Raw genomic sequence first — 21475 nt, 5'->3', positions numbered from 1 at the left:
GAGTGTGGTTGCTTTGCTTGTGTGTAAGAGGTGGAGTAGGGGGGGTTTGGGATTTTAACGTTTTTACTGTCACTCTTCTGCTTTTGTGTATGTCTGTGAAGAACAAGAATTTCAGGTTGTATATTGTGTACATTCTCTGATATTAAATGGAACAATTGAAGTATTGAAGGCAATGGAAAACTACACCTGTAGAAAAATTTGCCAAGAACAATCACAGTCACGGAAAAACCATGATTGCCCACGTCATACAACATGGCACATAACAAACGAATAAAGTTGTAAATGAAATTCGAAAAAAACTTCCGGCCACTGGAAATCTGCAATTAAAAAAAAAGAGAAAGCGGGAAACACTCCGTAGAGAGACAGAGTTCACATCTCAGGCTGAAAATACCTCATCAGTTGCATGATGTCTCAAAAGACTTCCAAAGTTTTTGTGGACGTTGTCTGAAGTGAAAGCAAACTTCATGGAAAGAGCACTGCTGATGTAGCATTTAACAGCTTTGATGATAACTTCTTGTTGTGAATTACTATTTCCACTCTGCTCAGCAACATGTTCAGATTATCAAACCACTTTCGTGGTGAAGGATTGACAGAATGTGTGTAATCAATACGCAGTAAGATTGGTGAGAAAGGTCTTTATCCTATTAATTAGTGGTCAGTGAAGGATTGTAAAATGAATACTTCAGCATTCAAAATAAATCATAAACACAAGAGATTCAGTAGATGCTGGAATTCTAGAGCTACACGTACAATATGCTGAAGGAACTCAGCTGGTCAGGCAGCATCTATGGAGAGGTTTAAACAGTCGATATATCAGGCTGAGACCCTTCTTCAGGACGGGAAAGGTAGGGGGGAAGAAGCCAGAATGAGAAGGTGGGTGAGGAGGGAGGAATACACCTGGCAAATGATAGGTGAAACCAGGTCAGTGGGTGGGGGGTAGGGGATGAAGTTAGGAGCTGGGAGGTGATAGGTAGAAGAGATAGGCTGAAGAAGATAGGAGAGGTCAGTAGACCATGGAATAAAGGGAAGGAGATGGAGAGCCAAAAGGATGTGATAGGCAGGTCATGAGGGCAATGGAGGGGTAGAGCAGCAGTGAGGGGGGGCAGAGTAATGAGGGGAAATAAAAGTGCGTGGATACTGGAAATGAGAGAAATAGATATTGATAGGTAGGTGGAAGAGGTAAAGGGCTGAAGAAGAAGGAATCTGATAGGAGAGGAGAATATACCAGGGGAAATGGGGAAGGAGGAGGGCCAGCAGAGGGAAGTTCAAAGGAGAAGTGAAGGATTAAGAGGAGAGCCAGAATGGTGAATGGAAAAAAGAGAGAAGGGGCAGAGGGGAGAAATTACCAGACATTAGAAAAATAGATGTTCATGCCTTCAGGTTGGAGGCCACCCAGACAGAATGTGAGCTGCTGCCTGCTTGTGACAGTGGAGAAGGCCATCGACTGACATGGAATGGGAATGAAAAATAGAATTAAAAATGCCTGATTGCCAGGAAAACCCACCTTCTAAAATCATCATCCCGAATGCTGCACACATAATAACATTTCACATGCTGTCAGCTTTGCTTCAGATAACGTTCCAGATTCTGAGCTTCAAGTTTGTGGGCTTAAGTCCAGCTCAGAGTATTGTATAGGCTGTGCTTCCCGTGAACTACTGATAGAGTGTTGCCCTGTCGAGAGGGGTACACCAAGGTTCCATTTGCTCTCCCAAGATCACACACATTTATTTGGATTGAAGCCTTGGGACTTCTCTCTGCTCTCCTGGTCAATCAGCCTCACTAAAAGATCACCTACTCATGATTTGCAGACCGAGGGAGAGGGACAGGTACTGTGGATGAGGCAAACCATTTACAGGAGGAGTAGGGCAGGTTGCATGAACGGGCAATGAAATGGCAGGTGGAATACAGTTAAGACAAATGTGCGGTCATGCACTTTGGTAGGAAGAATAAAGGTATAGCCTATTTTCTAAAAGACCCACGTAAGAAGGTTGGGCACTTCTGTGATGGACAGCACAAACATATTGGGCTGAATGGCCTTCTGTGCTGGAACCATTCTATGATTCTAAGGGAAATATTTCCTTGTTTACAATGTTTTCTGTCCGCGTTACAGCATTCCAGGACTCAGTATCAAATTCTGTAAGCTAATGCCATAACAAATTAGGAATATTGTGTTCAGTTATAGTCACCACCTTATAGGAAGTGTGTGGAAGCCTTAGAGAGGGTGCAGAGGAGGTTTACCAGGATACTGCCTGGATTACCTGTCTTACAAAGATAGACCATGTCACGTTGTGTGCTGGCAACATTGGAACTCAAGTGCGGAGGAAAGACAGACTCTGATGTAGAGTCAGCAAAGAGAACTTATTCATAATAATTCCAAAAGAGTATCAGCTGCTCGGCTGAGCAACACAACGTGACTTGGCATTCTCTAAACGAGGACCCTGCAATTAGTGCTAAACAGGCATCCGCTTAAATAATACAAGTAACATGGAATGCCTGACCCTTTCAAAATAAACTTAACAAGCTTAGAGAAAAGGCACCAGGAGACCACATTACAAAGAGCGAGTTGCTCAAGAAAGACACAAGGAACTCTAAACAATTAATAACTGTTGTTAAATGACAATTAACCAGTTCAGGTACTCTAAGAAGCTCAGAGCTCCGTGCTCTTGGGGTGCCCCACACACACATCCTCATTACAGGCAGTGTGAACTAGGGCTTTTCTCTTTGGAGCAAAGGAGGATGAGACGTGAGTTGATAGAGGTGTACAAGGTGATAAGAGGCATTGACGGAGTGGACACTCGAGACTTTTTCCCAGGGCAGAAATGGCTAATACAAGGGGGTGTAATTTTAAGGTGACTGGAGGAAAGTATAGGCGTGATGTCAGAGGTAAGTCATTATACAGAGAGTGGTAGGTGTGTGGAGCACCTGGCCAGGGGTGGTTGTAGGGGCAGATATATTAGAGGGATTAAGAGGCTCTTAGATAGGTATATGAATGATAGAAAAATGAAGGCCTACGTAGGAGACAAATGAGAAAATCTGCAGATGCTGGAAATCCAACACAACACGCACAAACTGCTGGAGGAACTCAGCAGGCCAGGCAGCGTCTATAGAAAAGTGTCTTGGCCCAAAACCTTGACCGTTTACTCTTTTCCATAGATGCTGCCTGGCCTGCTGAGTTCCTCCAGCATATTGTGTGCATTCTTTGTCTATGTAGGAGGCAAGGGTTAGATTGATCTCACAGTAGGTTAATATGTCTGTACAACACTCTGAGCCAAAGGGTTTGTACTGTTCTATGTTCTATTTTATGTAACGGCAGCGTCTGGCTATCCTTCTTTTATCATTTTGGGTTTATTTCTTATTCCTTTGTGTCCTATTACCACCCCACATGGCCTCGACTCAACCTTTCTGCCAAAGAACCTCTCGCTGATCACACCCTTCCATGTTCCCATTATGTCTCAAACATTTCACACTTCTAATGAAGGATCCTGAGGTGTTAACTCTCCTCAGGAGAGCGGCAAGTGTTTCCTGCAATTTCTTGCCTTTATTCTGTCATTCCCACTTCTCCCCTGATGACACGGGATTGGCACAAATTCGCTGATAGCTATGATGAAGGAAGGAATTTGCTGAAATTTGTTTTAACCTTGTAAGCTTCAACTGCTTCAATCTTTTGTGACTATTGTTCTACTAAAAATAACTAGCTAATTTGTCACCGCCAAGCAGATGAAATTGCTAAGTTTTTCAGCCTTGTATAGGTTTCAATGATACGACTATCAAACACATGTCCCTGTGCGATGACAATACCAATTGCTTTGATTGGGCTACTATGCTGATTCAGACTTCAATCTGTCACTGGGTTTTCAGAACTGTTAGGTTGTTTCATGGAATTCTTTTGCTTGCTAAACCATCTTATCACTTACATTTTGTTTTGCCGGTTTTATTGAGAAGTGGAGGCTCTAACCTGGGCAAAGAGAGGAGCAGACAATCTTCTGGACTGAGGTCCCATCACAGAAAGTTCCCCCGTTGAGTGGTGCTGGGTTGGTGCAGGTGCGGGTTCGTTTCTGCCACCCTCGGCCGCAGTGGACGCTACAGGGCGACCATTCTGTCCAAGAGGACCAGGCACCGTTGACTGAAAAATAAACATCCAGTTATACATGTTAAGGGCTCTGTGAACTGGACCCTGCTGGGGACGGGTCATCCATCTGAAACAACTTCTCTGTTTTTACCACCCTAAACTGCCTGACTTACTGACCACTTGAAGCAATTTGACCTCCAATTCCCATAAAACTGTACTCATTCAGAGGAGGAGGACATTGCTGGCAAAGCTAGTACTTATAGAAAACACAAGTACGTACACAACACTGGAATAACTCAGCAGGTCAGGCAGCATCCGTGAGGAAAGAGTAGCCAATGTTTCGGGCCGAGACCCTTCATCAGGAGGGGTCCTGTTTCCTGATGAAGGGTCTCGGCCCGAAACGTTGGCTACTCTTTTCTCACGGATGCTGCTTGACCTGCTGAGTTCTTCCAGCGTTGTGTACGTATTCTTTGATCCACAGCATCTGCCGTTGTATTTTTGTGTTTAGAAAACACAAGTGACTGCTGATGGTGTATTCTGGAGTCAAAAAAAAACTTTTTACTTTCGGTCATACATACCGAACAGAAACAGACCCTTCTGCCCACATTGTCCATGCTAACCAGAATGGCCACCTAAACTTGTCCTAGCTGCCTCCATTTGGCCCCATATTCCTCTAAATCATTCCTATCCATGTACTTGTCCAAATGTCTTTTAAAGATTATTACTTTACCTGCCTCAACCACTTCCTCTGGCAGCATTCCACCTATATGCACCACTCTCTGAGTGAAGAAGTTTTCAGCTTCCAGGAGTACTGGCAAAGATCTCGTAAGTCTGGATGCAAACACATCGATCCTCCATTTGCCCCCACAGATCCTGCTGATCCACCAGGTTCTTACATCATTTACTGCCATTCCAACTTACATCAGTTTGTAAGAATGTTGCCTGGGTTTTGTGAGGCTAGGACCTGCCCTGGAACTGAGGAGATGGTTGAGAGTGGATCACAGAGTCAAGTCACACAGCCCATGTTGAAGAAGGATAACAGATTTCCTTCCCTGAAGAACATTGGTAACCCAGATAGAGTTTAATAATGGTTACCATGACCACAACTCACTTAAATTACATTTTTACTGTTGATCAGGCTAGGTTTCAGCCATGAATCTGAGCCAAAAGACTTTTTGCACGTTGGTTGTCTGTTTGCCTTGTGTGCATTTTTTTCATAGATTTTATTGTGTTTCTTTCTATCTACTGTGAATGCCCGCAAGAAAATTAACCTCAGGTAAGTACTATCACTTTGATAATAAATCTACTTTGAAGGTCCATACCGGGGCTGCATAGAGGCGTAGTTTGTAATGCTGTGGTCTCACAGCTCAGTGACACAGTAGCCTAGAGGTCAGCACAACACTTCACAGTACCAGCAACCCGAGTTCAATTCTTGCTGCTGTCTGTAAGGAGTTTGTACGTTCTCCCCGTGACCCCCTGGGCTTCCTCCGGGTGCTCCGGTTTCCTCCCACAATCCAAAGCTGTACCGGGTTGGTAGGTTAATTAGTTGTTGTAAATCATCATGTGATTAGGTTAGGGTTAAATCGGGGATTGCTGGTCCACAGCTCGAAGGGCCACAAGGGTCTGTTCTGCGCTGCATATATAAATAAATAAAAACCCAAATTCAAAGCTGACCTCAGGTGGACCCTGTGAAAATTTGCATAATCCCCCTCGGCACCATCCAGGTTTTCCCCCACATCTTAAAGACATTCAGGTGGGTTAATTTGCTGCTGTAAGTATCCCCTAGTGTAGGTTAGTGCTTAACTCTGAGGGAATGTGGGCAAAATGCATCAGCAGGCCAAACCAGAGAGATATTTTGTAACGATCAATAAACCAATTGTTCAGAATCAAATGACTTTGCCTGGTGTCTCAGGGCTGGGAGTATTTGCACCCACACCACCCCCACTTCTTTTCTGCCACCTGTCCCACACCCCTCCTGTGGCGGTCTGACCTCGCCATCCCCAATATCCTTTGTTCTCACCAGATTTACATTCTTTTTCTTTTCTCCACATTGACAAATACAGTACTGTTCAGAAGTCTTTGGCACACTGGCTATATATATGTTACTAGGATTATTGCACAGTACTGGACATGGATGAGAAGGACTTAGAAGCAGAAGAACCAAAAGTGGGCACATAGGACAAGTTTGGATGGGCACCTAGGTTGGCATGGGCCAGTTGGGTGGAAGGGCTTGTTTCCATGTTCTGTGAATCTTTAAAATGGGATTTGTGCGAACGAGCATGGACTTGATGGCCCAAAGTGCCTGCTTCCATGTTGCAGGCCTCGAGGGCAGGCCTCACCTGGCACTGCAGCGAGGTTCTGAGAGGGTTCACCCACTTGAGTAACACCATCCTTTGCATGGGAGTCTGCCTGACTTATCGGGATTGCTGGAAAACATGGGACCTTTCCCAATTCCCTTGAAGCCAACACGTGACCTCTCACTCCATTGCTTTCTGCTGGATCTTGCTTCATGCACATCTCCTGGGTTACAGCAGTCGCTGCACTTCAGAAGATGCAGGGACGTTCTGAGATTGGGAAAGACGCACGCTAATCACCGCAATATCCACACATGAGGAGTGCAATACTATTTCTTACCAAAGACTGTCAGCGTGGCGACAGTACTCCGTCGCCGGGCAACCACGTTGGAGGCAATGCAGGTGTAGTTGCCTGAATCGGAGAGGTGCGCTTGCTCAATGACCAGACTGTGCTCTGCAGTTGTGTAAACATTGGGGTCGTGCTGAGGATCAATCGCCTCTTCATTCTTCAACCATTCGACCTGCAAGGAAAGGCAGAGGCATGGACTCCCAGAAAGGATATCACAGATTCATAGAGTCGTGCAGCATGGATACAGGCCCTTCAGCCCATCTTCTCCATACTGACCAAGGTGTTCGCCCAGGTTAATCTGCTTTTAAAGATTAAAAAGATTAGCTTTATTTGTCACACAGACATCGAAACATACAACAAAATGCATCACTTTGCGTCAACAACGAACATAGTCAGGGGATTGTCCTGGAGCCAGCCCCCAAATGTCACTACGCTTCGGGTGCTAGCATGATATGCCCGCAGTTTAGGAACCCCAACCCTAACTGTACGTATTTTGGAATGTGGGAGGGAACTGGGGCAGCCAGAGGAAACCTACATGGTCATGGAGAGAATGTACAAACTCTTCATAGACGGTGCTGGGAATTGAACCTCGATCAGCGATTGCTTGCGCTGTAAAATGTTGGCTCTAGACTTTTCCTTTCGAAGGACTTGTCTGGCAGCTTGTAACAGTACCACACTGTGTTGTGGTGTATTAAATTTTGTGCCATGAAAGTCTGATCAATTCCAAGCAATGCTTTAACTCTTTGTGAACTCATAGCATGTAAAGTGTACAAAATTAAGGGAGGGAAGTTTAGGGGAGACATCAGGGGTAAGTTTTTTTACACAGAGGGTTGTGAGTGCCTGGAATGACTTGCCAGCGACGGCGGTGGAGGCTAAAACATTAGGGGTATTTCAGAGCCTCTTGGACAGGCATATGGATGAAAGAAAAATGGAGGGTTATGGGGTAGTGTGGGTTTAGTACTATTTTTTTAAGGATTATATGGGTCGGCACAACATGGAGGGCTGAAGGGCCTGTACTGTGCTGTAGTGTTCTATGGTTCTATATAACAAAAAAGTGTCTGTACCAGTTGAACACTGTACGCTTGGTGAATGCTTGCTAATAGCTGCTGGATTCTCTTTGGCCTCGGGCACTAACGGCATGAGACCAAAAGACCAAAGAGTTTATCTATCTCTGCCTCTCTTGCTATGCTCGTGGATTGAACCCCTATTTGTTGAACCACCTTTTGGATGGGTCTTGGGACTTTCCCTAGATCGAGGAACTGTGATCATCAGTGTCGAGGACAGACCCAGAGTGATTTCATGAGTTGGAATTTGAAGTTCCCCCAACGACAGTAACAATCAAGAGGAGACTAAGAATCGTACACCCTGAAACATCTGTGGAAACCTTTGTGACTTACCAGGTAGTATATTGTGTGGTTTATATGTGCTTTCTGTTTCATGATAATAAATTAGGCTTGTTATTTCGCTGTGCGTGTCCAATTATTACCACATTTCTAGGATTATCTAATTGGCTTGGGGCTTCGGGGGTCTGATCAACCCACCCATTGCATGTACATGTATCACCCTGTACATGAAGGGGAGGCACAGAGGTACAACTGGTGTAATCCCTACCCCAGCTCAGTGACCTGAGTTCAGTCCCAATCTGTCTGTGTGTAGTTTGCACAATCTCCCTGCGACCCTAAGGGCTTCCTCTGGGAGCTCCAGTTCCCAAAGATGTGCTTTTTGGTGAAGTAACCGTAAGAGACCGTAAGATACAGGAGCAGAATTAGGCCATTTGTCCCATTGAGTCTGTTCCTCCATGGCAACATGGCCGATCCAATTTCCTCTCAGCCCCTATTCCTGCCTTCTCCTCGTATACAAGAGACCACAACCGATTGCCCCTGGGGTGTAGGTGAGTGGCCATATATTGGGGCTGAGTTGATGGGAGGGTGAGAAGAGCAAAATTGGTTAGGGTAGGATTAGTCTAAAAGTGGAAGCTTGATGCTTGGCCTGGACAGAGGACTGAAGGGTTTGTTTCTGTTTCCTATTCCCTACCTTTTATAAAAAACAAAGTATCCAGGCATGTCTGGGAGAGATAATTCCAACCATTCATGACTACCTGAGTGAGAAAATTTCTCCTCAAGTCACTTTTGAATGGGTAAATGCTTATCCTGAAGGCTTTTCTTCCAGCTGTCACATTCTCCAAACACTTGTTAACCTCTACTGATAGGAAAATTGAAGAGACGAGATGCGGGAGAAAGTGTGAAGTGATTCAACTTGGAATGTCGAACTTGAAGGCAGAATACAGGGTTAGTGGCAGGATTGAATATCCTTGTGGATAAACAAAGGCAGCTTGGAGCTAACGTCCATAGATTCCCTCAGTGGTGCCGCTTAAATTGATAAGGTGGTTAAGAAGGTTAATGGTGTGTTGGTTTTAATAGTTGGAGGACTGAGTTCAACAGCTGCAAGTTAATGTTGCAGCTCCATATAACCTTGGTTAGAACACGCTTAGAATATTGCATTCAGTTCTGGTTATAGGAAGGATGGGGAAGCTTTAGAGAGGGTCCAGAGGAGATTTACCAGGAGGCTTCCTGGATTAGAGAGCTTGAGGACAGGTTGAGTTAGCTAGGGCTTCTCTCTTTGGAGCGAAGGAGGAAGAGAGGTGACTTGATAGAGGTGTACAAGATGATAAGAGAAATTGATTGAGTTGTTGGCCAAAGAGTTTTTCCCAGGGCAGGAATGGCAAAAAAAAAGGAGGGCATAATTTTAAGGTGATTGGAGGAAAGTAACTGGGGGATGTCAGAGGTAGGTTTAACACATAGAGAGTAGTGGGTATGTGGAATACCATGCCAGGGGTGTTAGTTGATGCAGTTGCATAATGGGCAGTAAAAAAAATTCTTAGATAGGCACACGGATGAAAGAAAAATGGAGGGTTATGTAAGAGGGAAGGGAATGATTGATCTCAGAGTAGGTTAAAAGGTTGGCACACATTTTAGGAAGAAGGGGCCTATACTGAGTTATAAGGTTTTATGTTCTACGTTCTAACTCTATTCAAGTCACCTAGCCTTACGATTTGGAAATACATTACTGTTTCCTCATCATCTTTCGTCGACATCCTTCAGCTATTACCCAATATCAATGCAGGAGATAAAAACAATGACACAAAAGTTCCCGCAGAAGCTGAATCTGGCTTCTGCCCCTTTCCTCTCCAGCCCTGCTGAAGGGTCTTGGCCCGAAATGTTGACTGTTCGTTTCCCTCCATAGACGCTGGCTGACCTGCTGAGTTCCTCCAGCATTTTGTGAGGTATAAACTGATTGTGTTAGGAATGCAAAATCCTGAAGAAAGATTGGACCAACACTTCTGTAGATGCTGCCTGACCTGCCAAGTACTTCCAATATCTTCTGTCCTATTTCAGATTTCCAGCATCTGCAGATGTTTTTCGTCACTCTGGGACTTCACCAGAAGGACTGTAACAGCTGAAGCAGCTGGTTCACTAACACTGACTCAGTCAGCGATGGGGGAATGGATTTAGACCTTGTCAGTGATGCTTGACTTCTGGAAACAAATACTAAAAAGTTCTAAACATTCCAGCTGGGGATAACAGCCTCTCAGGATCAGTGAAATGTCTACAGCCAAGAAATTGCAGCAGTGGAGACCGAGTCCACATCTGTCCGAGGTCTGAGCACTCAGTAATAGTGGTGGAGCTTCATATCTTTGCCCCTGATGCTGCCATTATCTCTCCAGTTAACCTACTATTCGTACGTCTTTGGACTGTGGGTGGAAACCAGATCATCGGGAGGAACCCACGCAGTCACAGGGAGAACGAACAGACTTCTTATAGACAGTGGAGGGAATTGAACCTGGGTCACCGGTGCTGTAATAGTGTTATGCTAATCAATACTCTACTGAGGACTCAGCAGGCTAGGCAGCATCTATGGAGGGAGATGAAGAGTGTGAATATTTTAGACCAAGACCTTTCATCGGGATGGAATTCGTCCAGTATTTTGTCTGCACCTCCGCTCCATCTGCCGAAAGCAGAACTGTCATTCCCATTCCTGTTCCGACGTGTTGGTCCGTGGCCTTCTCCTGTGCCGTGATGAGGCCACCCTCAGGGTGAAGAAGCGACACTTTATGTTCTGCCTGGATAGCTTCCAACCTGATGGCATGAATATTGATTTCTCCTTTCCCTTCCCTCTGCATCTGTTCTCTACTCTGACCTCTTACCTCTTCTCTCCCGCCTATCACCTCCCCCTGGGTCCCCTCCTCTTTCCCTGTCTCCTATGGTCCACTCTCCTCTCCTATCAGAGTCTTTCCTCTCCAGCCTTTTACTTTTCCTTCACCCCTGGCCTCACCTATCACTTTCCAGCTATCCTCCCTCCGCTCCCCCCCCACCTTTTTATTCAGGCATCTTCACCTTTCCTTTCGGGTCCTGATTAAGGGTCTCAGCCCGAAACATCGGCTGTTTATTCATTTCCATAGATGCTGGCTGACCTGCTGAGTTCCTCCATCATTTTGTGTGAGTTCCTTAATGGCAGCAGCAGGAATTGAACTCCGATCTTACAGCTGGCACTGTCACAGCGTTACACTAAACGCTTTGCTACCGTGCCTACCCACTCCTCCTTACTGCCATCCTCACTGAGTGCTATGCAGTCTGATTTGAGAGACACACTAATACCTCCCATGGGCTTAACACTGCATCTGGCTACTTACTGAGGTACATGGTAAGAAACTAATATTTTGTGCCCTTAAGTGAGTGATAAATCCCAGCTGTAACACAAATTATGTTTTTCATTTTTCACCAAGCCCGTAATGAAAACTGCGATCCCCTGGGGAACTTCGCCAGCTCAATAAATTACAACAAGGTTAATATTATTCAGCTGCTTAGAATATCAGACGGAGATTCCTGTGTAATTGTGAAACCAACCGAGCTTCAAGCGGCGACGTGTAGTCAGCCAGTGGAGCGGTACCAGGTATGCGTTGCTCAACGCAGGCACAAACTGAAGCTCCTTGCAATTAAAAGAATATAATTGCCTCAATTGTCTCCATGGTGACAGTCACTGTTCATTTACGTTTGATTATAAGGATAGGTTAGGCTGCTGAATAGTACTGGACTAGACTGTGCTGTTTAATTAGAATCTCTCGTGGAGCGTTTGTGTGCTGCTATGTAAAATCTGGTTGAAAGTGGCCCAACAGTGATATTTATGTGTCTCTGGCTTATGAAGGTACTTGTATTTCAGCTCCTCTGTTGGTTCAAGGGCGAAAAGGAGAGAAAAATAACACCAGATGGAGTCTCTCAACAAACTCTCTCCACATGTGCAGCTTATTTTCTTACGAAGATAAAGAGATCGCTTTCCTACTTACTCATCTCTCAGGGTCTCTGAAAAGCTTGCCAACAGCTCTGTGGAGCCACATAAAAAGGAAGGATATGATTGCATTAGAGAGGACGCAGAGGCTTAGTTTTCCTCAAAGTAGAGGAACCGAGGAAGAGGTGGACAGAATTATGAGGAGCATGGATAGGGTAGGTAGAAGTGTGGAAAAGAGCCTGGGGCTTACTTACGGAACAAACTTTCTTTTTATTACAAACTGAACTCAACAGTGAAGTATCATGTCCTGGAATGAATGCATCCCGATTCAGCAATTTCATTATTTTTATACCATTTTTTATCGACACTTAATCCCTTTTACTTCTATCTGCATGCGCTGTGTATACATAGTGTGAGGTAACCATATAACAATTACAGCATGGAAACAGGCCATCTTGGCCCTTCTAGTCTGTGCGGAATGCTTACTCTCACCTAGTCCCACTGGCCCGCACTCGGCCCATAAGCCTCCATTCCTTTCCTGTCCATATAGCTATCCAATTTTTTTTTAAATTGGTATGCCTTCTGCAGAGTCAAGCTTCAGCTTCTTAAGTGGTAAATGAGACAGGAGATTGTGCTAGTGCTGGAAATCTACACACACACACACACACACACACACACACACACACACACACACACACACACACACACACACACACACACACACACACACACACACACACACACACACACACACACACACACACACACACACACACACACACACACACACACACACACACACACACACACACACCAGGTCAGAATCAAAATCAGGTTTAATTTCACCGGCATACATCATGGAATTTATTGTCTTTGTGGCAGCAGTAGAATGCAATCAATATTAATAGAAAAGACTGTGAATTACAGTAAATATATATGTATATATTAAATGGCTGAAATAAATAAGTAGTGCAAAACAGAAATAAAAAAGTAGTGAGGTCTTGTTCATGGGTTCAATGTCCATTCAGAAATCGGATGGCGGAGGGGAAGAAGCTGTTCCTGAGTCATTGAGTGTGTGCCTGCAGGCTTCTGAATGTCCTCCGTCATGGTAACAATGAGAAGAGGGCATGTCGTGGTTGATGGGAATCCTTAATGATGGATGCTGCCCTTTTGAGGCATTGCTCATTGAAGATGTCCTGGATACTATGGAGACTAGTGCCCATGATGAAGCTGACTAATTTTACAACTCTCTACTGTATCGGCCCTTGCCCTTCCCTTGGACAACATCGGTGGTGTGGAGGGGGAGACTTGCAGCTTGGGCAACTGCCGGTCTCCCATACAACCCTGCCCAGACCTGCGCAAATCCATAGTCTCTTGAGACTAATCTGTAATTGAGGTTGGTTTGAATCAGTTCAGTCTACCCATGTTTATCTGCTGCAATGACCATCCTGCTGTTCTCTAGTAGCCCTCCAGCCTTCACTATTCCCTAATACAGTAGGAAACTTTTTACTCACAGCAGAGGTGAATAAAATTACAGGACATGGGTTTAGGGGAAGGATTAAGAGGTTTAGATGGGATCGTAGGAGAAAAATTTCACACAGATGTTGGTTCAAATTTAGAATATACTGTCCTGGTGGTGACTCTCAGTGTCACGACCATGGACGCTGCCGTGGAATCGGTGTGCCCATGCTGGCGGGCTGCGCAACAGGTTCAACAACTACGCTCGTAAATATGCACTTTCCAGCTAATTACTATGGTGGTATTTAACTCCATTTATTTTGTTCTGGTCTTGTTGGGACTTGACCAAAACCACAGGAACATTTACACTTCCAAATTACCCTTATCCTTGTCTGGGAAAGAAGACTAACGTTTTGACTGATGCTGTAAAGGAGCAGTATTTATTTAGTTACTGCTTCCAGCCAGAGTGTTGGCCTTTAACTTTCAGTTTGAGAATTTTAGTTAACGGTCCTGTAGGCCCGGCATTTATTGTTTTTCTTTTGCTTTAAATTCTGCAACAGTTCTCATTAAATTCGGTGAACTGTTAACCCATCCATTTCAGTGTGTCTCTGAACGTGCTTGGGCCCTATATCCGAACGTCCTGACACTCAAAGTTCAAGGTTCAAAGTACATTTGTTATCAAAGTATGTATCCATTATACAACCTTGAGATTTGTTTCCTAAGAGGCAGCCTGGAAACAAAAGAAATCAAAAACAATCATTAATAAAAGACTGACAAGCGCCCAATGTGCTGAAAGGAAAAAAAAAATTCATGCAAACATTAATTGCAAGCAAATAGCGTTCTGAACTGAAATCTACAAAGACAGTTTGTCTCTAGAACCTTAGTTCTGTGCAGAGTGGAGCAGCGGGCTGAGCGGATCCATCCCTCGCCTCAGGCCCCGACACCATGACCTTTTCAATCTGGCCCAGCGCTCACAACATTTAAGAAAAGCCTAGATAAGCACTTAGAAGTGCCGAACATGTCCCTACCTTAGAAATTACTAGGTTTACCTATAGCCCTCTATTTTACTAAGCTCCATGTATCTATCCAAAAGCCTCTTAAAAAACCCTATCGTATCCACCTCCACCACTGTTGCTGGCAGCCCATTCCATGCACTCACCACTACTCTGTACTTACTCCCCAGCACCTTAAACCTGTGTCATCTTGTGGCAACCATTTCAGCCTTGGGAAAAAGCCTCTGACCATCCACATGATCAATGCCTCTCATCATCTTGTACACCTCTATCAGGTCACCTCTTATCCTCCGTTGCTCCAAGGAGAAAAGGCTGAGTTCACGCAACCAATTCTCATAAGGCATGCTGCCCAATCCAGGCAACATCCTTGTATCTATTCTCACAATAATTAAGAAGTATTTAGGTGAGCACGTAAAGCACTTATGTGTAGATGTTCTATAGGTCAGTTGTGGAGAGCGCCCTCTTCTTTGTGGTGGCGTGTTGGGGAGGAAGCATTAAGAAGAGGGACGCCTCACGTCTTAATAAGCTGGTAAGGAAGGCGGGCTCTGTTGTGGGCACAGAACTGGAGAGTATGACATCGGTAGCAGAGCGAAGGGCGCTGAGTAGGCTACGGTCAATCATGGAAAACCCTGAACATCCTCTGCATAGCACCATCCAGAGACAGAGAAGCAGCTTCAGCGGCAGGTTGCTATCGATGCAATGCTCCTCAGGCAGGATGAAGAGATCATTACTCCCCAATGCCATTCGGCTTTACAATTCTACCGCCAGGAGTAAGATATGTTAAAGTGCCGGGTTTAGGACTGAGCTTAAGTTACCATTCAATGTATTTTATTTTAAGTATTTTATTTTATGTATGTATTTTAAGTATTGTATGTAATTAGTTTTGCTACAATAAGTGTATGGGACATTGGAAAAAATGTTGAATTTCCCCATGGGGATGAATAAAGTATCTATCTATCTATCTATCTAGAAAGCACTGGACCAAACATTGGTAAATGGGATTAACATAGACTGGTCAGCATGAATGTGGTGGGCCGAAAGGCCTGATACTGTGACCTATGACTTTTTCAGCATCTTGTTCCTCCGTTAGTTCAGTGCTCATTCAGCCTATTTTAATCTCATGCAGTAACCCCCTCCCCACCCTCCAATACCAGATGGTGATGCAGCCAGTCAGAACGCTCTCCACAGTACATCTGTAGAAATTTGCGAGTGTTATTGGCGACATACCAAATTTCCTCAAACTCCTAATGAAAATACAGCCGCTGTTGTGCTTTCTTTGTAACTGAATTGATATGTTGGGGCCAGATAGATCCTCAGAGATATTGACACCCAGGAGTTTGAAATCGCTTACTCTTTCTACTTCTGATCTCTTCATGAGGACTGGTGTGTGCTCCCTCGACTTGCCCTTTCTAAAGTCCACGATCAACTCTTTGGCCTTTCTGGTGCTGAATGGAATGTTGTTGCTATGCCACCTCTCAACCAGTGATCTATCTCACCCCTGTATGGCTTCTCGTCACTAATGTCTATATTGCCACTGAAGGAAGCTATTTAGCCTCTTTGGCCCTGTTTCTGGCATTCAATAATCCAAGGCCAAGTATGGTACTGACCTTAGAACCAATACTGTCTCTGCCAACTCACTGGAAGGGTAGGCTAACCAATGCCAGGCTAACATCCCTTGCACTGAGGCCCAGTTTCTCACAGGGGATTACATTGGGCAGGACAGATCGCTTGCATCAGATTTGAAAAACAAATGCTCTATTCCAAGCTACTTCATAAATTAGCAGGTGGACTGAGTAAAAGGTTGAAGAACTGTAACATCCTCAGAGATTCCAGTGTATCCCTGGCCCGTGATCATCCAAACGGAGACACATTTAGGATCTATTGAGAACCCAAGTCCAGACATCAGGATGGAAGGAGTGCTACGTAGGAGTAATATCCCTTCCATCAGACACCTTCTGCCCCATTTGTAGAATTTATATTGGTCTCACTAACTACTTCAGAACAGATTGTATGAAGAAGGATGGATCAGATTCATCTGGATGTTGCCTTAATTCGAGTCCTTTATATATGGGAAGAGATTGGATAGAGTGGGCTTGTTTTCCCTGGAGTGAAGGAGGCTGACGGTTGACATGGTAGAAGCATATAATATAAATGAAGTTACAGGTAGGGGAGATGATCAACGTCATTTTCCCATGTATGAAGTATCAAAAATTAGAGGGCAGAGTTTTAAGAGGAGAGGTAGGAGAATTGCAGGGGAGTCCAATGGCAAATATTTTTACATAACAGTTGGTATCTGGAGCTTGTTGCCAGAAGAATTCAAGCACAAGTTTATTGTCAGGGGAAAATACACGAAGTGCACAAACTCTATGAAAATTAGCTTTCGGCAACAGCAGCAGTGCAGTACATGGCAAACATTAATTACATGAACCTAAATTAACCTTAATTATTATTTACAGCAAGTGGAATCAGATACAATTACTATGCTTAAGAAGCTTTTAGACAGATCCTTAAATAGGTAAAGCATAGAAGGGTATCGTCCTAATGTGGGCAACGGGGTAAAGTGTAGATTAACACCATCAGCTTTGACGTGATGGACCAAAGGAACTGATTCTGTGGTGTATGAGTCACAGGGTCATAGAGCACAGGAAAAGGCCATTCGGCCCATCATAAAACTGAAAAGCAAGTGAGTCACTCTTGACCCCAAGGGTCTGCCTAGGAGGAGAAACATCTTTTCACATCTAGGATATGTTCTATTCCTGCTACCACCATCAGGGAGCCTAAAGACCTACACTGAATACAGGAACAGTTTCTTTCACGCCACCATAAGAATGATCCATGAACCTATAACCACTAACCCATTATTCCTTTTTTAAAGCACTATTTATTTATTCTGTAAGTATTAGTAATATTATGTATTTGTATTTGACTGCTGCCACAAAACATCAAATCTCACATTGAACAAGACAGTGATAATAAACCTGCGTATGATTCTGATTAAAAACGTTTCAGCTCTGTGGATCACAAAGGGATTAGTTACAGTCTGTCCTCTTTTTTGGGTATCCAGAGAAGTACTCACAAAATGTCGGAGGAACTCAGCAGGTCAGGCAGCATCTACGGAAAGGGATAAACAGTTGATATTTTGGGCTGAGACCCTTCATCAGGTCTGTTTATTTCTCACCAGAGTTGCTGCCTGACCTGCTAAGTTCCTCCAGCATTTTATGTATGTTACTCTAGCTCGTGATAAATATCTGGTTTCCTCTCCCTTCCACCCACGCACTCCAATGCAAACTGTCTTTGCAAAAATTCCTAGAAAGATTCCAAACAAAAATGAAATTTTGCCAAAGAAAATCATAGAAATTTACCCTCAATGGCCACTTTCATTATGTACATCTGCTCGTTAATGCAAATATGTAATCAGCCAATCATGTGGCAGCAGCTCAATGCCTAAAAGTGTGCAGAGATGGTCAAGAGGTTCAGTTGTTGTTCAGACCAAACATCAGAATGGGGAAAAAGTGATCTAAGTGACTTTAACTGTGGAATGATTGTTGGTGCCAGATGGGGTGGTTTGAGTATCTCAGGAACTGCTGCTCTCCCGAGATTTTTATGCACTAAAGTCTCTAAAGTTTCCAGAGAAAGGTGCAAGAAACAAAAAGCATCAAGTGAGTGGCAGTTCTGTTGGCAGAAGTGCCTTAATAATGAGAAAGGTCAGAGGGGGAATGACCAGACTGCTTCTAGGAAACAGGAAGACAACAGTAACTCAAATAACCACGTTTGGACAGGTGGGGCTTATCAGCCTTGGTCGGCAGCCCGTCTAGGGGAAGGAAATCTCTGATTTTAAACCTCCGCTGCCTTGCGGCCATACCCACCCAAGGGAAAGGCTTCAGGAGTAGATCCTGAGGGAGAAATCCGGAGCTGGGGTCCCTAAGGCAGTTTGATGTCGTTTACAACTTCACCCTGGCAACCTCTGCAACAACACCTGTGCCAAGCTGTATCAGCGCTCGCCCTTCCCTTGGACAACATCAGTGACGTGGAGAGGGGGAGCCCGCTGCATGGGCAACATCCAGCTCTTCAAATCTTCCCGCCCAGGCTTGTGCCCTGGAGAGGACACAGTCCACCAGAGGCGCAAACCCGTGAACCCCTGGGATTGACGGCTGCCTACTATAACAGTGATGTACAGAAGAGCATCTCTGAATGCACAACATGTCAAACCTTGAAGTGGATGGGCTACAGCCGCAGAAGAACATGACCATAAACGTACATACAGTGGCTACTTTATCAGCTCCTGCAGGTATCTAGGAATGTGCCATTCTGAGTGTATATTACTTACCAATGATGATGATGATGATGATGATGATGTCATTCATCAGTCTTGAAGGACAACGGATGTTTTGTCACTGGAGGGACCTCTCCTGGGCAAAAGCCTGGGTAGAAGGTATGGAGATCCTAGGATACCCAGTCATCAAGATCCCACTCCTGGCATCACCGGTGTAGTCCAAAGGAAAGTGAAGAAATATGTTTGGCGCCAGCTTGGCCGTAGCTGTTGCCGTTAGGATGTTCAGTGATGTCCAACCACCTCATCAGAAGCTCCACTCTGGATTTGCTGTCTGGGTTTACTCCATAGCCTTTGTCTCTCCCGAGGCGGCCCACAAGGCAGTGGGACCACTTCCCCACTGCTGGGAAACCCATGCCCTCACCCATTACCTATAAATCCCTTAAAAAAATGATTTTCTAGTCTTTTTTTTTCTCCCTTCACCCTTGTTCCCTAGCTGTGAAAGGTAACCTCATCTTGTCCTGCTGGAAGACAGATATTTTTGCCTGATTTGTTTAAACTGTGAAGGAGACATCTAATGCTATCATGCTCTTAGGAAATCAAGTCTATTCATAAAGGGGAGGTCTTAAATAGGCCTGTCAAAAAGAGTGGACTGCTTTGAGACATGAAACATTATGACTTGAGTCGAAATCTAGAAGTAGTAAATTGAATCACTCCACCATTTCACGTCCATGCAAAGCCAGTGGATGAGCTAAATTGAAATTCCATTATATACTCAAGCTTCTGGCTAATCACAAAAAGATCTATAGTGGAAATGCAGGGACATATATGGATTAGTTCAATAACCCTGTGTTAAGCATCAAGGGATAAATTTGCCTAATTGGTACATTTGTTCCAATTACTGAAAATAATTGCCACATGCTGACTGACAGGGTATGTTCGAAATGGGCTCTGTTGAGTGAATTGGAATCCTGTCAGGCTTATTGTGGTCACTGCACCTGCTACTCCCACCTGCCTCTCCAAATCCATGTCCCTCCTTTGGCAAGGAGAACAGTTTCAATCTTTAAGGAATCAATTCACATTGACAGCGTGGCTTTGAACACTGGCGAGTAAGGAGGCTGCTGAAAGTTATGTAAACACACAGTGGTCAGCAGAACCCAGCTAAACACCGATTAATCAAAAGCTCACATCGGCAAATTTATCGTGTTCACATCCACCTCCGTGATTACGCTGTGATTTCATCAACACAATTATACACATTAATCTTCATTCCGCAGCATTTGTCAACTGCATTCTGGGTATAGAGGCCATTATAGTAGCTACTGCACTATCTAAATTAATCCATCGGGTGTATATCGAATCACTTAATCATGATGCAGTCAAGCGGCCCCTGTGAGTGCATTCCACCTTCATTAGATTTAATATATTTCTCATTATACACTGCAGTCTTTTGGATGAATACTTGGTGATCTGTTTGGTGTTTACTCTTCATCTGCCCGATCCTACTTCAATAAGATGCCAATCAGAAGTTGCACCTAAATTTGGGCTGCTCTGCTATCATTTCATTGGCTTTATCTGTTCACATACTCTCGGTGTCCACTTTATTAGGTACACCTGATCGTGAATGCAAATATTTAATCAGCCAATCCGGTGGCAGCAACTCAGTGCAAAAATCAAAGCATGCAGACATGGTCACGAGGTTCAGTTGTTGTCCAGGCCAAACATCAGAATGGAGGAAGAAACGTGATCTGAGTGACTTTGACCGTGGAATGATTTTTGGTGCCAGATGGGGTGGTTTGAGTACAGGTTTCCCCCGCAATCCGAAGGTAGAGCGTTCCTATGAAACCGGTTGTAATCCAAAATGGCAAAAATTGAAGAAGCAATTAGCATTAATTTATATGGGAAAAATTTTTGAGCGTTCCCAGACCCAATAAAAATAACCTACCAAGTTAAAGCAAATAACACATAAAATCTAAAATAACACGAACATATAGTAAAAGCAGGAATGATACGATAAATATACACTCTATCTAAAGTAGAAATATTGTAGGTACAGTGTAGTTTCACTTATCAAACTCAGGAAGACAGCGAGTCTCGGGAATCTGCACTTACACGCATACGTACGCACATGCATACGCACGTACACGCATATGCACATATACGCATGCGCAAACAACTGCCCACACGAGGCTTCACGGTCACTGTAGTCTTTCTCGGAGTAAACACACGTATAAAGCAGGCGTCTTTTTTTCGTAAAAGCAAAAATCCTCTTTGGTTAGCGAAAACAGGTACTAATGTAGGTCTTTCATAACAGCGAGTTGTCGTAAAGCGAACGTTCGAAAAGTGGGAGCCACCTGTATCTCAGAAACTGCTGATCTGACATACAATAGTATCTGGAGTTTTCAGAGAATGGTGCGAAAAACAAAATAAAAATCCAGTGAATGACAGTTCTGTGGGTGAAAGTGCCTTGTTAATGAGAGAGGTCACAGGAGGACGGTCAAACTGGTTCAAGCTGACAGGAAGGTGACAGTAACTCAAATAGCCACATGCTACAACAGTGGAGTGCAGAAATAACACACAGCACACACAAAATGCTGGAGAAACTCAGCAGGCTGGGCAGCATCTATGGAGAAGAGTACAGTCGATGTTTTGGGCTGAAACCCTTCAGTAGGACCCATCTTTTCAATAGATGCTGACTGGCCTGCTGAATTCCTCCAGCAATTTACTGCAGATTTTTTC

The 21475-nt window shown here is 44.3% G+C and overlaps 1 protein-coding gene across 7 annotated transcripts in view; it reads right to left on the bottom strand.

The window, feature by feature from the left end:
- The window catches only part of LOC140734734 (netrin receptor UNC5D-like), an 820373-nt gene that overhangs the window by 240974 nt on the left and 557924 nt on the right, over positions 1-21475 (bottom strand). For all 7 annotated transcript variants that reach the window (XM_073059143.1, XM_073059196.1, XM_073059151.1 and 4 more), the window contains exons 5-6: positions 6704-6884; positions 3956-4123 (exon numbers count right to left, since the gene is read on the bottom strand). In XM_073059143.1, coding sequence (XP_072915244.1) covers positions 3956-4123; positions 6704-6884 — 349 coding nt within the window. The remainder of the gene's footprint in view (positions 1-3955; positions 4124-6703; positions 6885-21475) is intronic.

The sequence above is a fragment of the Hemitrygon akajei genome, chromosome 1 (assembly GCF_048418815.1).
Source record: "Hemitrygon akajei chromosome 1, sHemAka1.3, whole genome shotgun sequence".
Taxonomy (NCBI): Eukaryota; Metazoa; Chordata; class Chondrichthyes; order Myliobatiformes; family Dasyatidae; genus Hemitrygon; species Hemitrygon akajei.
Note: the sequence above shows the minus strand (reverse complement) of the source record. Positions and strands in the feature narration are given on the sequence as shown.